General features: G+C 32.6%; 1 protein-coding gene across 2 annotated transcripts in view; it reads right to left on the reverse strand.

Moving 5' to 3' along the window:
- RAC1 (Rac family small GTPase 1) overlaps positions 1–17,346 on the reverse strand; it is a 38,387-nt gene that overhangs the window by 12,504 nt on the left and 8,537 nt on the right. For both annotated transcript variants that reach the window (XM_074281046.1, XM_074281045.1), the window contains exons 2-3: positions 8,697–8,768; positions 6,941–7,058 (exon numbers count right to left, since the gene is read on the reverse strand). In XM_074281046.1, coding sequence (XP_074137147.1) covers positions 6,941–7,058; positions 8,697–8,768 — 190 coding nt within the window. The remainder of the gene's footprint in view (positions 1–6,940; positions 7,059–8,696; positions 8,769–17,346) is intronic.

Below are 17,346 nucleotides of genomic sequence, written 5' to 3' on the forward strand. Positions count from 1 at the left end.
AAAGATTTACATGAAACTATGCTGAGTGAAACAAGCAGAACCAAGAATACAGTGTACACAATAACAGCAAGAATGTGTGATGATTAACTATGAAAGGCTTCGTTCTTCTCAGCCAGTGCTCCAAAGCAATTCCAATAGATTTGACAGAAAATGCCATCTGCATCCAGAAAAAGAACTGTATCGACTAAATGTAAATCAACACATACTACGTTCACCTCTTTTTTCCCTTTTTCTTTCCTCTCCCCCATGGCTTTTATTTTTTGCTTTGATTTTTCTCTACCAACGTGACATAAGGCAATATGTATTAAAAATAAACTTCAAAAAAAATAAAAATAAATAAACATTTTAAGTTCTACACATATTTCAGGTATTCTCTTTAAATCTTGTACTTAGTAATCTTCTTCGAAAATTATTAAACAGACTAAAAGGAAGACTATACAGAATTTACAGATTAAAAAACCTGTGAGAGGATAAAGGAACTAGAATTAATTTGGAAAAAAAAAAAGAAAAACATAATATAGTACTGCTAATTCAGCCTGTAAGACCTCTTCTGATATTTAACTAGCTGTGTGACTTTGGGCAAGTTTACTTAACTTCTCAGTAAAATAAGGCAACTGGAATAGATCCAACAGATTGGCTTTTAAGATCCCTGCTATATATTGGATTACCTGTGGTCTAAGAGATGGGTATGGGGGGAAAGGGAAAAAAATCTGGAACAAGGTTTTGCAAGGGTTAAATGTTAAAAACTATTTTTGTATTTATTTGAAAATAAAAAGCTATTAAAAAAGGATCCCTGATAGTTCTAAATTTATAGTATCGAGACACTGCTTTTTAGGGACAACCAAATATGTGAAAAACAGATTCTTCTCAGAAAACTTTATGAAAATAAAGAAATTTAAATAGAAATATAAAGGAGGTCGGTTGGATTTAATTTAGATATACAAGAGAGATAAATACTATTATGAATGAACATATATTATAAAAAAGCATACTGCAGGGGACTTCTGTTATTAAGATTTCTAATCGTTTGCTCTTTCAGATATAATCCTGACTACAAAAAAAAGAAGACTAAAATAGAGCAAATTTGTACCCCCCCAGGCTAAATGCAATACTTGAACTAAAGGACCTCAAACTTCTAGTCCTATTGTTCAAACACCAAAAATCATTTAGCTTATAAATTTGTTTACACATATCCAATAAATTAAGGTCCATTAATGACCTTAAAAATTAAGGTCATTAAAAAAAAAAAAAAAACTTTTTAATTCCTATTTTGAAATTTTTAATCCATGCTATCTTTGGTAGCTTTTGTCTACTTTGGTCACTTAATGAAGATGCACAAACATTCAGTCTGCTCTTCAGACTTACTGGTATGGCGCTTTCTATCAATGGATTATTATTTACTATAAACTCTGGAAAATAATCTTCTCTCTGAACCAAATCAGTTCCAATAGAGCAGTAGTGAACTGAACCAGCAACACTCAGCGAAAGAACCCTGGGAGATGACTATGAACCACTACATAGAATTTCCAATCCCTCTAATTTTGTCTGCCTGCATTTTGGATTTCTTTCACAGCAAAACAACTGTTTGGTCATGTATACATATATTGTATTTAATTTATACTTGGACATATTTAACATGTATTGGTCAACCTGCCATCTGGGGGGGAGGGGAAGGGGAAAAATTGGAACAAATGGTTTGGCAATTGTCAATGTTGTAAAATTGCCCATGCAAATATCTGGTAAATAAAAACTATTAATAAAAAAGAAAAGAAAAGAAAAAGAAAAAGAAAATAATTTTCTCTAAAAATAATTATTTTTCCCAATTAGGAATATTTTATCCTTTCCTATCTTACACATACATATGTCTATCTTTTATATGTATATATCTTCTTATATCTATCTATCTAATTCTTGAAACAACCATAATTCAAATATTACTAATTACAATAATTATAATACTTTCTTAGGAAATTATCTAGTTTCATAAAAAATTCAGACTTAACTATAATGTCAAGTCTTGGCTTATGATCTAACCTTATATAATTTACTTTTATTTCTTAGAGCTTCCATTTCTTTATAAAACTCATGACCTCTTTTTATTGTGTTAAAAATCTAGTGAAATATATGTAAAGTACAACAAAAGTTATTATTCATGGACCAAGAAAAAAGTAATCCCAGTTACTGATAACATAATTCTTCTAAATTTAATTATTTCAGTAGCAACAACATATTAGAAAGGTGTGATAAGCTATGTAGCCAAAATAATTAATGTTAATGTTCACAGAGAATGTCCATAGAATTTTATCCCTCTATTGTATCTGAATTACAAAGTCTGGAACTAGGAGAGAAAAAATTTTCCAGACGAAACCAATGGGTTTACCTCTTCTTTTAAATATTAGTTTGCTTTCTAGAATATAAGAGTTCCTCTTTGTCCTGAGTCAGACATGGAATATGGAGAGAGGAAAAAAAAAACAAAAACAAACAATAAAGAAATAAAACATTTGAAAAACAATAACAGGTTAGCATCAGCTTCCCTTTCCTAATTTTATATAATTATTTTCTGAACATTTAGAATAATTGCAAAGATAGTCTAGAAGGGAGAAGATATTGCAATCAAGATTTTCTCCTGATTCATCAAGTATCTACTCTACATGTTGATTACCTATATGTTTTTTCTGGAAACTGAGAGGCTGCCTCTTCACTGTTAACTTAAGACAGTGTCCCAGAGGGGAAAAAAATAAAAAGGGGGGGGGGAGGGAGGAGGAGCCCTCATTCTATTCAGTACCTGTGCCATAGAATAATTTTTCTCACTTCCACAAGTGTTATGTCATGACAATACTTTTTTGTACTTTCCTTCTTTCCCTTTTTGATAATATTGTATCAAATCATAGTAGCTTGTGCCTGAAAGCAATATCAACTAAAGCAATAGGGTCACTAGAAATAGAAAGAGGCCACTAAATTCTGAGGATTCCTGCATGTTACATATTGACTTAGTTTTAAAATAACATCTTTATTTTCTTGCATTTTTATTTTGTTAAATATTTCCAAATTACATTTTAACCTGGTTCAGAATATGAGTGCATTGTGGGCCTACATCATCTATAGTACCCCAAAAGCCCTAAATATTTTGAAAATCCCATTTTATAAAGACATCAGGGTCCATACTGCACAACAGAGGTGATTTCACCATAAGTAAAATTATGGCATAATGAGGACCAGGATGAATCCATGCTATACTAAATCCTTTATTATAAGTTCAATGATTTTCTAATTCTGAATCTGATCTCTCCAATTATTTCCAAGGGAATAATAAATCAAATAGTTTAAAATATGAACAAGATTTTCAGAAAGGACATGAGAAGTCAAACAATCCAAAAGTATGAATAATGGTACCTGAACAGAGGTATATAATGAGTTCACAACAGAAAAAGAAATGTGGTCACGAAGTGAAATAAAAAAATCAAGAATCCAGAGCAGGTCTTTTTGTGGTGGCAGGCAAAGAACTGAAAAGAATTTTTTAAAAAGAGTATAGGGCAATCATAGAATTAAAAAAAAAGAGTGTAGTGCAAGATGATAAATGTGGAAATATGTATAGAAGAATTACACATGTTTAACAATATTAGGTTACTTGCTGTCTAGAGGAGGGAGTAGGGTTAAGAGGGAGAAAATTTTGGAACACAAGGTTTTGCAAGAGTAAGTGTTGAAAACTATTTGCATATATTTGAAAAATTAATTTAAAAAGAATCTAGGGCAGGGATCAGCACACTAATGCTTGCATAGCTAAAGCTGATTTTATATTTTAAAATAGTTTTACTATATTTAAAAAGGTAAAAATCATTCTTAGGCAATCCTGTGGTTCACTGGACCCCTAGCCTACCTAAATGATCCCTAGGGTGTCATTTTAGACCTGGACTCAGTCTTAGGAATATATCCCCTAATTCCTGTTTTACATATTTTTCTAATCAATCATTATATTTAGGATAAAGAGACTGGGAGGAAATGATAAAAGTTTACACAAGTATGTAAGGAAATGATTAAAATTTACATGGGTCTATATATGTGAGCTTGTGAGAGAGAAACCTCTATTATACACATTGCTTACCTGAATGTTTGCTGGTGTCTGAATTGAGAGCTTTGCTAAGCAACATTTGATTATGTGAGGAAACTGTCCTAATGGATCTTATTCTACCCAGCATGTTTGAATCATAGTATATATTCATTTTTCTCATTTTCCCAAGTGACATGCCCCTTTTAGGGTTATCAGCTTTGCAAAACCCTTAAGAAACACATGACTACATCAGTGTAACAACCTTTTCATTCCTTCCAAAACTAAAGGGTTTTTTCTCCCACTCTGCTACATGCATATATATATATATATATATATATATATATATATGATTAATATTTGAGATTCCCTCAATAGATTATAAAGCCAGGAAGAATCCTGCATAGGGACAGAACGCAGCACATGAAAAATAAAATAATATGTTCCTTTAACCAGTGGCAACAGGTTTGACAAAAAATGGGAACGAATGATTCTTTTGGCTGGTGTGAAAAATTCTAAGGCACAGGAATTGTAGTCAGGAAAACAGTGACTCTGACAGCTCTAAAAAATACTTGGTAGCAGCTATCATCAAAAAGAAATGGAAGGGTCTTTTTTCTCTCTAGTTTCCAACATCAATGTCCCTTTTTTGAGGGTTGGAAAAGGTGACTATTAAGAAATCCTGCCTTGTGTTAACCACAGTGGAAGTAGTACTTTATTTCACATTATATTTCTAGCTCATTAATATGGCGTTTATACTAACTTCACTAGATGTTCTCTATGTTTTAGTTTTACCTTCTACAATCCTATACTTGTGTTGATTTCTGAACCCAAGACTAAGGTATCTGGTTCATTAGAGAAATTTCTAGAATTTTGGCATTGAGAAATTAAAAGTTAATATTATCCCCAAGCATAACTTTTCATTTGAAGGACACTTACAGACATACTTTCCTTCCCATTTTTTACAAGAGTTTAAAACTTTTCCAACCTCTTTTTTCAACTTTCAAGAGATAGCAACAAATATTTACATAATTATTTAATAAAATGAAGTCTATGAAATAGAGGTAGTTCCCATAAGCATAGCACTTTATAAAAGATTCTGAGGAAATTAGCCAGTTCTACAATTAAAATTCTTTTTCAATGCATCAACCAGGGGAGATGTATCAAGGTTATGTCAGTGAAAAGGTCCTTCTATGAAATCAGAAATGCTTTTACATGACTGCTCCCAGGATGGCAAACTTTTTTTTGGGGGGGTGGGGGTGGGGGTGGCTTACAATTCTCAAAAAACACCCACATAAGTAATAGGAGTTAGGGACTTGTGTCAGTTGAGAAAAAACCTATACTGATTCAATGCCCAACATAAATCTCCTTCTGTTATTAAAGCTTTTAATAATCATCTTAAGACAACATCTAAACTCCTACAGTCTTTTCTGCCCGACACCACTCATATCTCCTAATATCATTAAGTTACTTCTGCCATTTGTTTATTTGTTTTTTTTAATGAACTACTAGACTAAAAACTCTATCAGGCTTGGATACCAGATTTCTTTATCTTTCCCAGTGAAATTCACATAATGGCCATACAACTTTCAGGCAACTCAAATATTTGATTGGTAGAAGATTAAAATATTGGTAGAAGATAAAAATATAGTAAAAACTAACTTAAATCTATGATCTTTCAAGATTGTTTTAAATACAGTGAATTTAAAAAGCATTTTTTTCTTTAAAATTGGAGGAGAAATAAAGTTCAGAGAAATCACAGGAAAGAAAATTACTTTCTATAGTTTCATAGTACTTGAAGCAACAGTAAAATAACTCAAATTTTAAAATTACTTTATAACAATGAGATATTGGCTCACTTATTTATATTTTAACCAATATTAAATTCCAAAGTTAACTCTTACACAGTCATTAAATCTAAGAATAAATGATCTTTACAAAATGTTGATGTTTTAAAGTTTTTCTCAACAAAAAAGGTTAGTTATTTAAGGACATGCATTATTAAGAAAATTGCATCATAATTCTTAGTAACAATAGCTTCTGCTATCGTAAAATATTTTCCTTCTTTGAACTAAAAAAGCAATTGTGAATTTAAATAAACAGAGGCAGCAAAGCTATTTATCCCACACAATTTTTCAATGATAGGAACAAGATAAAAGAATGAGTTGGCAATACAATGCAAAATTTTGAGGTTTGTGTTTACCTGCTTGACTCTAAAGAAAGAAATATGTATAACAAAAAGTTCAACTGTATTGCTAATACCTTCCCTAATTTTTTTAGGAAAAAAAATTAACCAAAGAGATTTAAATAAAATATACTTTTTATTTTACAGTCAAAATTCAGTAATGATACAATCTAAATGCAATCAACTAATCCTTGCCTAAACCAGCAACCTCTAAAGTAGAACCAAAGACCCATATATTAAGTATCACTGAATTCATAATACTCTTATTGCTAAAATTCTCAGGAAGAATTTTAGAAGTAATAACAGTTCTGAAGGAACTTGAGCTGCCCTATTTTCCAGGGAAAAAGTCCCGGTCCCCATACCTCCCCTCCCCCCCTCAACTAACACAAGTGATCTTTTGGAACTGAATTATTAAACTTGCAATGTCCTTGAAGCAAAAGTGTGAAGTTAGGACCCCTTTCAGATAAGCAGAACATCCTCTCGTCATAATCCCCAAAGCCTTCCTGCTCCAACTTCCCTTCCCCAATTGCTTCCTTTTCCCTCCCATGTCTTTCTCTCATAATAAACCAAGTTATTACCCATGTCTGTGAAGCCATGACTTTTGCTTAACACAGTATAACCAATTCATAAGCAATGAGCAAACTTTTGGTAACTTCATTTGCTATCAAATAATTAATACTTATAAAACATATACATATATAGATAATTCTTACTGTTTGCGGATAGGATAAGGGACGTAATCGGTCATAATCTTCTTGGCCTGCTGTATCCCATAAACCCAAATTCACAGGTTTTCCATCTACCATTACATTGGCAGAATAGTTGTCAAAGCTGTTGAATAAAAACAAAATGAGTTTGTTGATATGAAAACTAAATAACATGAGAGAATGGATCTGACAATGTAAGAGACTTCCATGCACAAAACATGGAAAGAACAAAAGAAAAAATCCATTAATGCAATCCAAAGATGTCAAGGAAAGAAGGATTTTGCCATTAATAAACAGTCTTCAAGCATAGTTCAACTATTTTGAGATACTTTTTCCTAAGAAACAAAAATGGAACTACAAAAATACATTATTTTCATACTGTACTTCTGTTTGGTTTTCATTGTTTTTAAAAGATTTCTCAACTAGTTATGGAATTCTTGTTAGTAATCAGTTTCACTAAACTGAAAACTATGGTGATTATTCAATGAAAAGCTACTGAACAGAAAATATATAACAAAATCTTGACTATCTATACTAATGAAAGGAAGCTGTTATGCAGGTAAAGGAAAATCTGGATAATCAATTAGAAAAGCAGTTCATATTTAATATTTCAGGACTCTCTTTATGTACAGCTACAACAATTATTTCTAATAATTATTTATGCTAATATGAATTTATTTTGCATTTTTTAAGTGTACATAAATTACAAAGCTCAAACTTTTAAAAACTGCTACAGAGAGAAGAAATGAAATGTAATGTTAATGGTGTAATGTCAAACAGGAAAAAGAATCAAGTATGAAATATACATTGTAACCTTACAGAAAAATTCAAGGCTTCTTTTAAACAGAAACAAATTAACCAAATTCTAGTACTGGATTTCTTTATACCAAATGTGCTTTGAATAAGGCTTTGAGCTTTTTTTTTTTTTTTTTTTAAACAAAGTCATCTTGACTTAAAGTCTAAAGCATTACTTCTTAAGGGCTTATCTACTTTTTACAAAGAACTTCTACAGAACACCCAAGGAGGTAAGGTGGTATAACTAAGATCCCAGGGCAATAAAAAACAGTCCACAGAGATAAAAAGAGATAAAAGCTTGGGCAGGAAGGTTCAAAGCAGTAGTTAAAGAGTTTTCCTGGGGTCTTAGAGAGCCAAAGTCCTACAAACTATTCTTTTATATTTTTTTGCCTAAGAAGGCCACATTTGAATTTACCTGGAGTCAAAATTTAACACATATACTAGGCACTAATACCCTACCTCTGAACCACCACTTCTTTGCTCCCATGGAGGGGGGGGTATAGCATCAACTTATACCTCTTGAGTTCTACAAGTACTCTGGTGTACAACAGGGAGATTTTTACCAGACTGGTATTAAGCAAAAGAAAGGAGATTTGAACCCAGATCCTCCTATTCCAACTCAGTTTTCTTTTCCTTATATACCATCCATCAGATTGTACTGCTGATCAAAGGTTATCTGCTGAATACTGATGCATTAAAATACAAAACAATAACATAAGCAGCGCTTTAGACCTCTTCTCTAAAAGGAAAGGAAATGACTAAGAAAAGAAACGGAAATTACATCACTTTCTTTACTATGAGGAAATTTTCAGAAGCAAGTCTATTATAAAATCAGTTAGTCAATGAGAGAATTAGAATAGTTTAAGGCATACATAACAACTTTCTTAAAAACACACAAAACAGAACTGGATATGGATCAGAATAAAATTCTCAATATTACTCACAAGTTTTAAGTGAGGATACTTACACAGTAGGGATGTATTCTCCAGGAAAGGCATTGGTCGTATAACTGATCAGTAGGCAAGTTTTACCTACAGCTCTAAGAAGAAAAAGAAAGAAAAATTTAGTTGATTTGAAGAGTGCAAATTACCTTTTTATTATGGATTCTTACCAGGTAACATCATATATAAACAAAGAAAAATGGAAATTAGTTTCTACTACTTAAGATAGCCTAAAACTTTAAAAAAAAAAAATTTCAGGGGGAAAAAAATTGCCATTTATTAGATAGGTAATATTAGATTATCTCACATTTTAGGATTAGTACATTACTTTTGAATAGATGTTTAGCAAGTCCTTATTGAAAGAACAATCTTGAAAGTGTTACTACATTCAAAAGAAACTAAGAAAGGTAATTTTATAAAAGGAATAAAAACTAATGTTTTTATTATATATATTTTAGTCTTGTGAGTAAAAAAACTTTTGTCTTTGCAAATAGATGGGCTCTGCATCTAAGCATCTGGAGCAGGAATATTACTTGTATGATTTCAATGCTACTTCTAATTTATTTTGATTAATGGCTAAAACTTAGCTTATAATGTTATCTACCTATAAGTTTCCTTTTAAGTGATCTATTTTAGTAAATGGTATTACCAAATCTCACTCAGGTTTGGAAACCTGGAGTCAGGAGAAAGAATTAAAAATAAATTTTAGTTTTAAGCTATAGGTATTCAAATATAAGGACAAAATTAAAATTAATAAACCAAAAGAGCAATGTACATATCACCCTAAACTTGTTTGCTAATTGTTTAAAAATTTGCACATTGATTTTAAAAAAGTAGCAACAAAATCACCCTGGAATTCTGCCAACTTTTTATTTCCACTTAAGATTATTAAGTGTTCAATAAAAAGCTGGGTATCAATCCAAAAAAACTGAGTCAAACATTACACCATCAGTTTAAAGGTAACACCCAGACCCTCAAAGACAGCCTGTGTCAAAAATTTTGTTCGTTTTTCTTAAAATTTCACTTTTCTTTTTATAATGTCCAGCTCCAAATTTGTTTTTCTATATGTCCCTTATCCAGAGTTATGTCTTATTACCTAACCCTCTCAATTCATTCTACTATCTGATCAATTGTTATTTCTCATGCCAAATTCCCCTTCCAAGATGCCTTCCCCTAACTACCTGACTTATTCTTGCTATATTCACCACCAATGTTTTCTACCCTTCCTACTTACTACCCAAGAAAAGCCACATTTCTTTATTTTTAATCACCCTTTAAAATCAAATAGTTAAATAAATGAATTCCCAGTAACATGTAAAAGCACCTACTTTTTTTTGAGTTATACATATATTTTTTAATATACCTCCACATGAATGTTGAAAAGAAAATCAATAAAAGGGAAAAATGACAAAAGGGGGGGAAGAATATTAGAAAAGGGGGGGGAGGGGGAAAATCAATAACATGTTTTGATTACATTACATTGTCTCCATGGTTATCTTTCTGCTTTCGGATAGCATTTTGCATCCAAAGTTATTAGGACAGCTTTGGATCACTAAGAACTTTGTCATCACGTTATCTTGCCGTCTCTGTGTACAATATTTTCCTGGTTCTGCTTGATTTACTCATCATCAATGAACTGTATTTCTTAAGTTCTCATAAGTTCTCTTCTCATCCTCTTTTCTGATTGGCCTACGCTTCAACCTCCAAAATAGCTAATTCTTATTTTTCATATCCACTCATTAATTTTAGCTCAATTCAGTTGAATCTTTCTCCATGTAGTCACTACTTAATGTTTTTTAATTCCAAACTCTCAACTGATTACATATTAGAAAAAACAAACCTCACATTCCTTTAAAAAACAAAAACAAAAACAAAAAAAAAAACATCCCTGTGAAATAGGGATAATATCTGAACTATATTACTATAGAGACTCAGTAAAATGAAGTGGCAAGAAGTTCGTTTCAGTCACTATTTGAACTCAGATCTTTCCTGACTCCAAGTGAACTATTGGTCCCATTATAGAAGAGACGAATTTTTCCCTTAAAAATTTTTTAAAATCACTTGAGCATGTGGATAAAAAGGACTATGAAGGTTTTTTTAATTGCTATGTGAGAATTAAATTTGTCCTTAAAAATTCTTTTAAAAACTAAGTAACCATTAAGTTGTCTCAAAGTCATAATCAAGAAGCTCTCAAAGTTCACCACCCTCCATTTATTTTTTAGTGAATATCATGCCAGAAACAATAAGTATATAATTGCATGCACACACACCACATTACAAATATTACTATTAAAAGACACCATCCATGGATTTTCTGAGTTAGAATCCAATGCTTTGGAAACCATTGATCCAAAATAAACTTAACATGTCACTTTAGTTGCTGATGTACAAAAAAGTTCTAAAAGAAAATTAAATGCAGCAATTTATAATTCTTTATACTAGCAGTCATAACTAGATATAAAAAGAAACATTTCTTTATTTGTCTGAAGCTAATTTTTAAAAGTAAATGTCTTTCTCTGAGGTATGTACTTCATACCTCTCAGACTGGCTAAGATGACAGAAAATGATAATGATAAATGTTGGAGGGGATGTGAGGAAACTGCAACACTAATGCATTGTTGATGAAGTTGGAAAATGATCCAACCATTCTGGAGAGCAATTTGGAACTATGCCAAAAGGGCTATCAAACTGCATACCCAATAGTATATCGGGTCTATATTCCAAATCATCATAAAAAAGGGAAAAGGATTCCTGTGTGCAAAAATATTTGTAGCAGTTTATGATATATGAATATAATGGAATATTGTTCTATAAGAAAAGCTCAGAAAGACATTAACTGGATGCTGAGTGAAGTGAGCACAACCAAGGAACATTGTCCACAGTAACAAGATTATGTGATGCAACTGTGATAAGACTTGACTCTTTTCAATAAGGAGGAGATTCAGGCCAATTCCAATAAGTGGAAAGACCTACCCACCTTCAGAGAGAGAACTATAGAAACTGAATGTGGACCATAACATAGTATTTGCACTTTTTATGTTTGCTTGCTTTTTTTCTTCCTTGTTTTTTCCCCCTTTGTTCTGATTTTTCTTGTGCAGTGTGATTAAATGTGGAAATACGTTTAGAAGAAATGCACATGTTTAATCTACATTGGATTGCTTACTCTCTTGGGAAGGGGGCGGGGAGAAAAATTTGGAACATAAGGTTTTGCAAAAGTGAATGTTGAAAACTCTATATGGATTGTGGAAAATACATATTAAATACAAATTTTAAAATACTATTAAAATTTTTTATAACAAGTTGTTCTAGAATGGTTTTTTTCCCCTTATAGTTTTCCAACAAGTTTTCCTCTTCTTATCTCATTCAAAAAGTGGCTATCATAACCCCAGTGGTCTTCTGGGAGAATTTTACCATCTATGCCAACAATACCTTTCTAGGACTACACCACACAATGTATTCATGGAAGAGAAGGAACAAAAGCAAACTGTCACTACTCCTTTCATCATCTTATTTTGAAAGGTAAGGCCTAGAGGCAACTAGCTATTAAAATGGATAGGGCAGTGGCCCTTGAAGGAGGAGGATCCATGTTCAAATCTAGCCTCAAGCACTTTAATATATATACTAGCTGTGTGACCTTGGGCAACCCCAATTACCTAAAGGAAGGGGAGAGGGAGGGAAGAAAGAAAAGGAAGGAGGGAATAAAGACAGACAAGACAAGACCTAGACAGATTAAGTGAGCATGCTTGTAATAAAGGAACAGAAACTCAGGTACTCTTAAATTAAATTAAATTGACCTTCTAACCCTTACCACAGAAATTAAAAGACTGACATAATCTGATCAAACTATTGTGCTACAGTAAAGTAGGAGTTGGAGTCAAGAAGACCTGTCTGCAAACTTATTAAGTGATTCTCATATAGTTTATTTATCTATTGCTGATAGGAACAACAGCTAGGAAATGCTGTTTCTGAGACCAGATTTTAACTTAGGTTCTCTTGACTTTAGGGCTGGTACTCTATCCACTGAGCCACCTAGCTGCCCCAATTGTCATATATTTACCACCTATAGGATTCAGTTTACTCCTGTGAAATTAGGAGTTACTTCCAGCTCTATATGACACTACCTTCTTAATTTGCTACATCTCTAATGCTTTATAAAGCAACAGTCATCCAATTATCAATATATAGCCCTGAAATTAAAAAAAAAAAAAAAAAAATCAATGATTGGCTTGGATTTAAGTTCTATTCTTGTGTTTTTTGCTAGTTCAATAACATTTTTAAAATGTTAAAAGAAAACTGGTCCAATCATTCTGGAAAATAATTTGGAATTATGCTTAAAAAAAAGTGATTAAAATATCCAAACTTCATTAATAAAGAATCCACTGCTAGGCACATAGTTAAAGAGGTCAATTATAGCAACAAAGAGAATGGCAATCAAATGGTTTTAAGCTAACAGATTGGGGTACCTGAATGTAATGGAAGATTGTTTTCTAAGCAATAAGGTATATATGATTATAGAAAAGCATGCCTAAAAATGGACCAAAGCAGAATGATAAACATTCTTAATAACTCATGTAATATAGAAAGAGTGAATCAACAAAATGATTAAAATTGAATGTTGTTCGAGGGTAGAAGACTTAATCTAATAAGGGACAAACACATATGAACCGAAAAACACAAATCAAATGCATCCAGAATGAAAAGTAGGCAAATAGGAGGAAAAGCTTCATGTCACATTTTAAAAAATTGTAATGTTACATGGGTTTGGCAATCAAGATATACAAAAGACAAAAGCCATTTCTCAAAAGATAAATGGTTAAAGGATATGAACAGTTATCATAAGATTTACAAACTGCTCAAGATAAACAGTATTTCTACAGCACTCTAGATTTTGCAAAGCACTTTTACAATTATTATCTTTCAATAATCTAGGGAATAAATGCTGTTACTATTCACAACTTAAAGCTGAGAAAACGGGGGCAAAGGTAAAATGACTAGCTCAAGGTCTCAAAGAAAAATGGCTAAGGTGACATTTGAATGTTCCTATGTTCACCATTACTATTTATTACTATATTCACCATAACTGGTGCATTACACTGCACCCGATATAACAGGGAGCCACTGGAGTATACTAAATATTAAGATGATACTATTAGACTTGTGCTTTAAGGAGTTCATTCTGACAGCTGACTAGAGGAAGAAATATATTGGGCCTGAATTAGGAAGAGAAAAAGAAAATGATTCTAACACTCTGGGTATAAGGTGACAAGAGTCAGCAAAAAGATAGTAATAGTTGGAGGAAGGGGGGAGAGATGGGGAATAATTAAGGAATCAAAAAATGACATCTAAGTTTCAAAGCCAGAGAATCAGGAGGTTGGAAAAACTCTACTAAAAAGTGTCTTCAAAGGGTTAAAACCATTTTGATCAGCTCTCATAGCCTGATCCTTTCCTAACAGCAAAAGTGAAGAAACAGGAGGTATTATGGTCACACTGGAAACCTAACCTCCCAAAGATTTTTTGAAGGTCTTCCAAACAAGATAAAACCTGATAGAAGGCAGACCACATAGCTCCCTGCCTGCTTACACTAGCAAAACCCTCAAGTTCCACATTAAAGTGATTACCAAGAAATATAATGAAAAAACATAGTCTCCACTTCCAAATCAGTCAAAAGCCCAAGGGTAATAGGAAGGGGGGTTGGGAAGATGATCTGCCAATAAAACCAACTTAGCTTCCCAATGCGAAAAAGAGAAAAAATATTTTGTAGGTCTCTGTTCATAGGAGGACAGATTTGAGAAAGCCCAGAGTGAGGACACTGGAAAGCTGCAAAGACTAACTGGTGAGAATATTCGGCAACCCATTCTAAGGAGCATGACTTCCCCAAAACTCTGTCCTGGCCTACCAGGGAAGTCCTTGAAGATTCAGCACTCTGAAACTCAAGGAGGTGGAAGGAGAGGCTGTGGGAGGACATCAAATGTTGGGATAAGTCAATGCAACAGCCCTGGGAAAGATCAACAAAGAATCCTTAACCTCAAGTTCACCAAGTGTAAGAGTTCACCCATGCCACAAAGACCCATACATGAACTACAGTTGGAGAAAGGAGTAAATCAAAGAAAATACCAACTAGTATACAAAAAAAATTGTTTTAAATCTAGATTTCCTTCCCCCAAGTATACCTTCAAGAAGTGATCAAATTCTTAATACCTGCAAAGACTCAAAGGAAAAAAATTGAATGTTTACAAAAACTGAGAAATACCCAAAATACATCAATTTTTAAAAATGAAATAAAAACTATGAAAGAAAAAAAAAATAGAAGTGGTGTAGAAAAAGGAAACTAGACCAATAGAAATCAGTGATTTTGTAAGTCTAGCAAGAAATATGAAAATGTTAAAGGTGGGGAAAAAAAGAAAAAAGTTAAGATATCTGATATAAGAAAATGACCTAGAAAATATATCAAATAAAGAATCATGAAATTCCTTGAAAACCATCTTTAAAAAAAAAAAAAAAAAGAAAAAGAAAAAAGCCTGGCCATAATTTCAAGAAATGATCTATGAAAAGTTTCCAGAGGTATATGAACCACAAAGTGATGATAAAGTGGAAAAAAAAAAAATCCATCAGAAAAGAACTCCATAATTAAATCCCAGGACAAAGAAAAATACTAAGAAAGTACTAAGGAACTATAGACCTGGCAGCTTCTACTACAAATGAGATCTTGTAATATAATATTCCAAATAACAAAAGATACAGCTTACAACAAAAAATAACTTAGCCAACAAAGCTATACACAATTCTTCAGAGAAAAAAGTGGACTATTAACCAGACAGGACCGTAAAGTTAAATTTATGATGAAAAGAGCAGGGTAGGAACTCAAACAAAACCAATAAATATTTATTAAGCACCTACTAGGTGACACGTATTGTATTAAGCACAGGGGAATACAAAAAAAGAAGCAAAAGACTAGTTAGTTCCTAGCCTAGCCCTAAAGAAGACAAGCAAAGAAATAGACAGTTTTCACTTTATAGAAATGGAGCATTTGAAAGTCATTTTTTAGGTAATGCAAATTTGCTCAGGAAAAAAAGGGAGGCAGGAAGGGGCCCACACACAAACGGTTCAAAGACATAGGAGGCCTTAGATGAGAGAACTGAGAGCAAGAGGAGGAATAGGAAGGAGAGCCAGTCAGTCACAAGGGAGCCTGGTCAGAACAGAAAAAAAAGGGAAGAGAGGACCAAGGTGAGGGTGTCGGAACATGTGGTGTTTGGGATGAAGGGCGGTTCAGAGGTTTCAAGACAACCAGTGGCAGGCCCAAATACCAGTTCTTCTGCTTTCACTTGGACATTATATTTGGAGTAGGGGGAGAATGAGATGGTTGGGAAACCTGTGGTTAATATAGTTGTTTTTTGGTAATGTGGATTTCTTTCAGAATTCTTTAAGTTGAATTTAGATAATTCAAATTTACTTAAAGAGAAAACTGTTTATGTACAAAGCAAATCACACACAGTATAAATAGGAAATAATTAAAAGAAGAAAGGCACTGAAATTAGATAAGTTGGGAAGGCTTGGTGTAGAAGTTGTCATCTTAAAGGAAGTTGGCACTTTCCCTTCAACTGAGGAGACTACTTTTCCAAATCTTTTCCCTCTAAAATAAGCAGATCCTTTAGGGGTTTTGTTTTTCCTCAGTAAGCAAACTGAGGAAGGTGGGATAGACACCTAATAAAAATTCTTCGATATCAGTTCAGTTACTAGAAGATTGGAATGATCAGAACTGAGTTGTATGTTTATTCATTTGATTGGGGGGATGGGAGATGAGGAAGTTAACCACATAGGATGAGGTGTGATAACTTGGCATTAATAGAGCCAAGATGTCAGAAGTCTGATAATCCTTCAAGTAATGAAAGTAGTGATTCTGTTTCTTATAAGAACTCCTGTTTCCTTTAACAGGTTACCACATGCTTAGTTCTTTAGAGATATCTCAGTGCAGACCAATAATTAAAAGTTGACTTAAGCAGTACTTCAATCTGAGGAACCAAATTTTGGAGGGTGCTGACATTTCAGAAACAGAAACATAGAAATAGCTGCTTAATATTTGCTCAGCTTAGGTAATTAAGGAAACTGACAGATATTTCTCTTCCATAAAAGTCACTTCCAAACCTAGAAAAATTACTAACAAAAGTGAATTTGACTTAAAAAAAAAAAAAAAAGACTTACCAAAGCATGCATTTTATGAAACTTGCACAGATGTTAAAAAAAAAAAATTGTTCTTTTTTAAATTTTAGAAGCAGTACAAAAAAGGATAGTTAACTTTATTTTGAATAGTATACCTGGTCCAATTCTGCACAAGAGGAGCCTGGGGGTGGGGAGGGATTAGTTTATCATAATGGTGACTCATTTTGTACTTAAAACCACATAAAACCCTAAATAAATTATCTAGTTATGTCCCAACAGTCAATGATTTTTTAAGTTTATTATTACGTCTTTATGTGTAGAACTTGACATTTATATTTATCCTTATCCAATTTCATCTGGAGAGACAAGATGAACAGTCTTGTCTCTTCAACAGTCAAGTCTTCAACCTCCAGAAAATGATTTTAGCCAAGTCATTTAACCTTGATGCTTCTATAATCAACAGTCAAATCTGATTATAAACAGATTTCTCCCAGAGAATTCCTAACATCAATAAAATAA

The sequence above is a fragment of the Sminthopsis crassicaudata genome, chromosome 1, assembly GCF_048593235.1.
Source record: "Sminthopsis crassicaudata isolate SCR6 chromosome 1, ASM4859323v1, whole genome shotgun sequence".
NCBI lineage: Eukaryota > Metazoa > Chordata > Mammalia > Dasyuromorphia > Dasyuridae > Sminthopsis > Sminthopsis crassicaudata.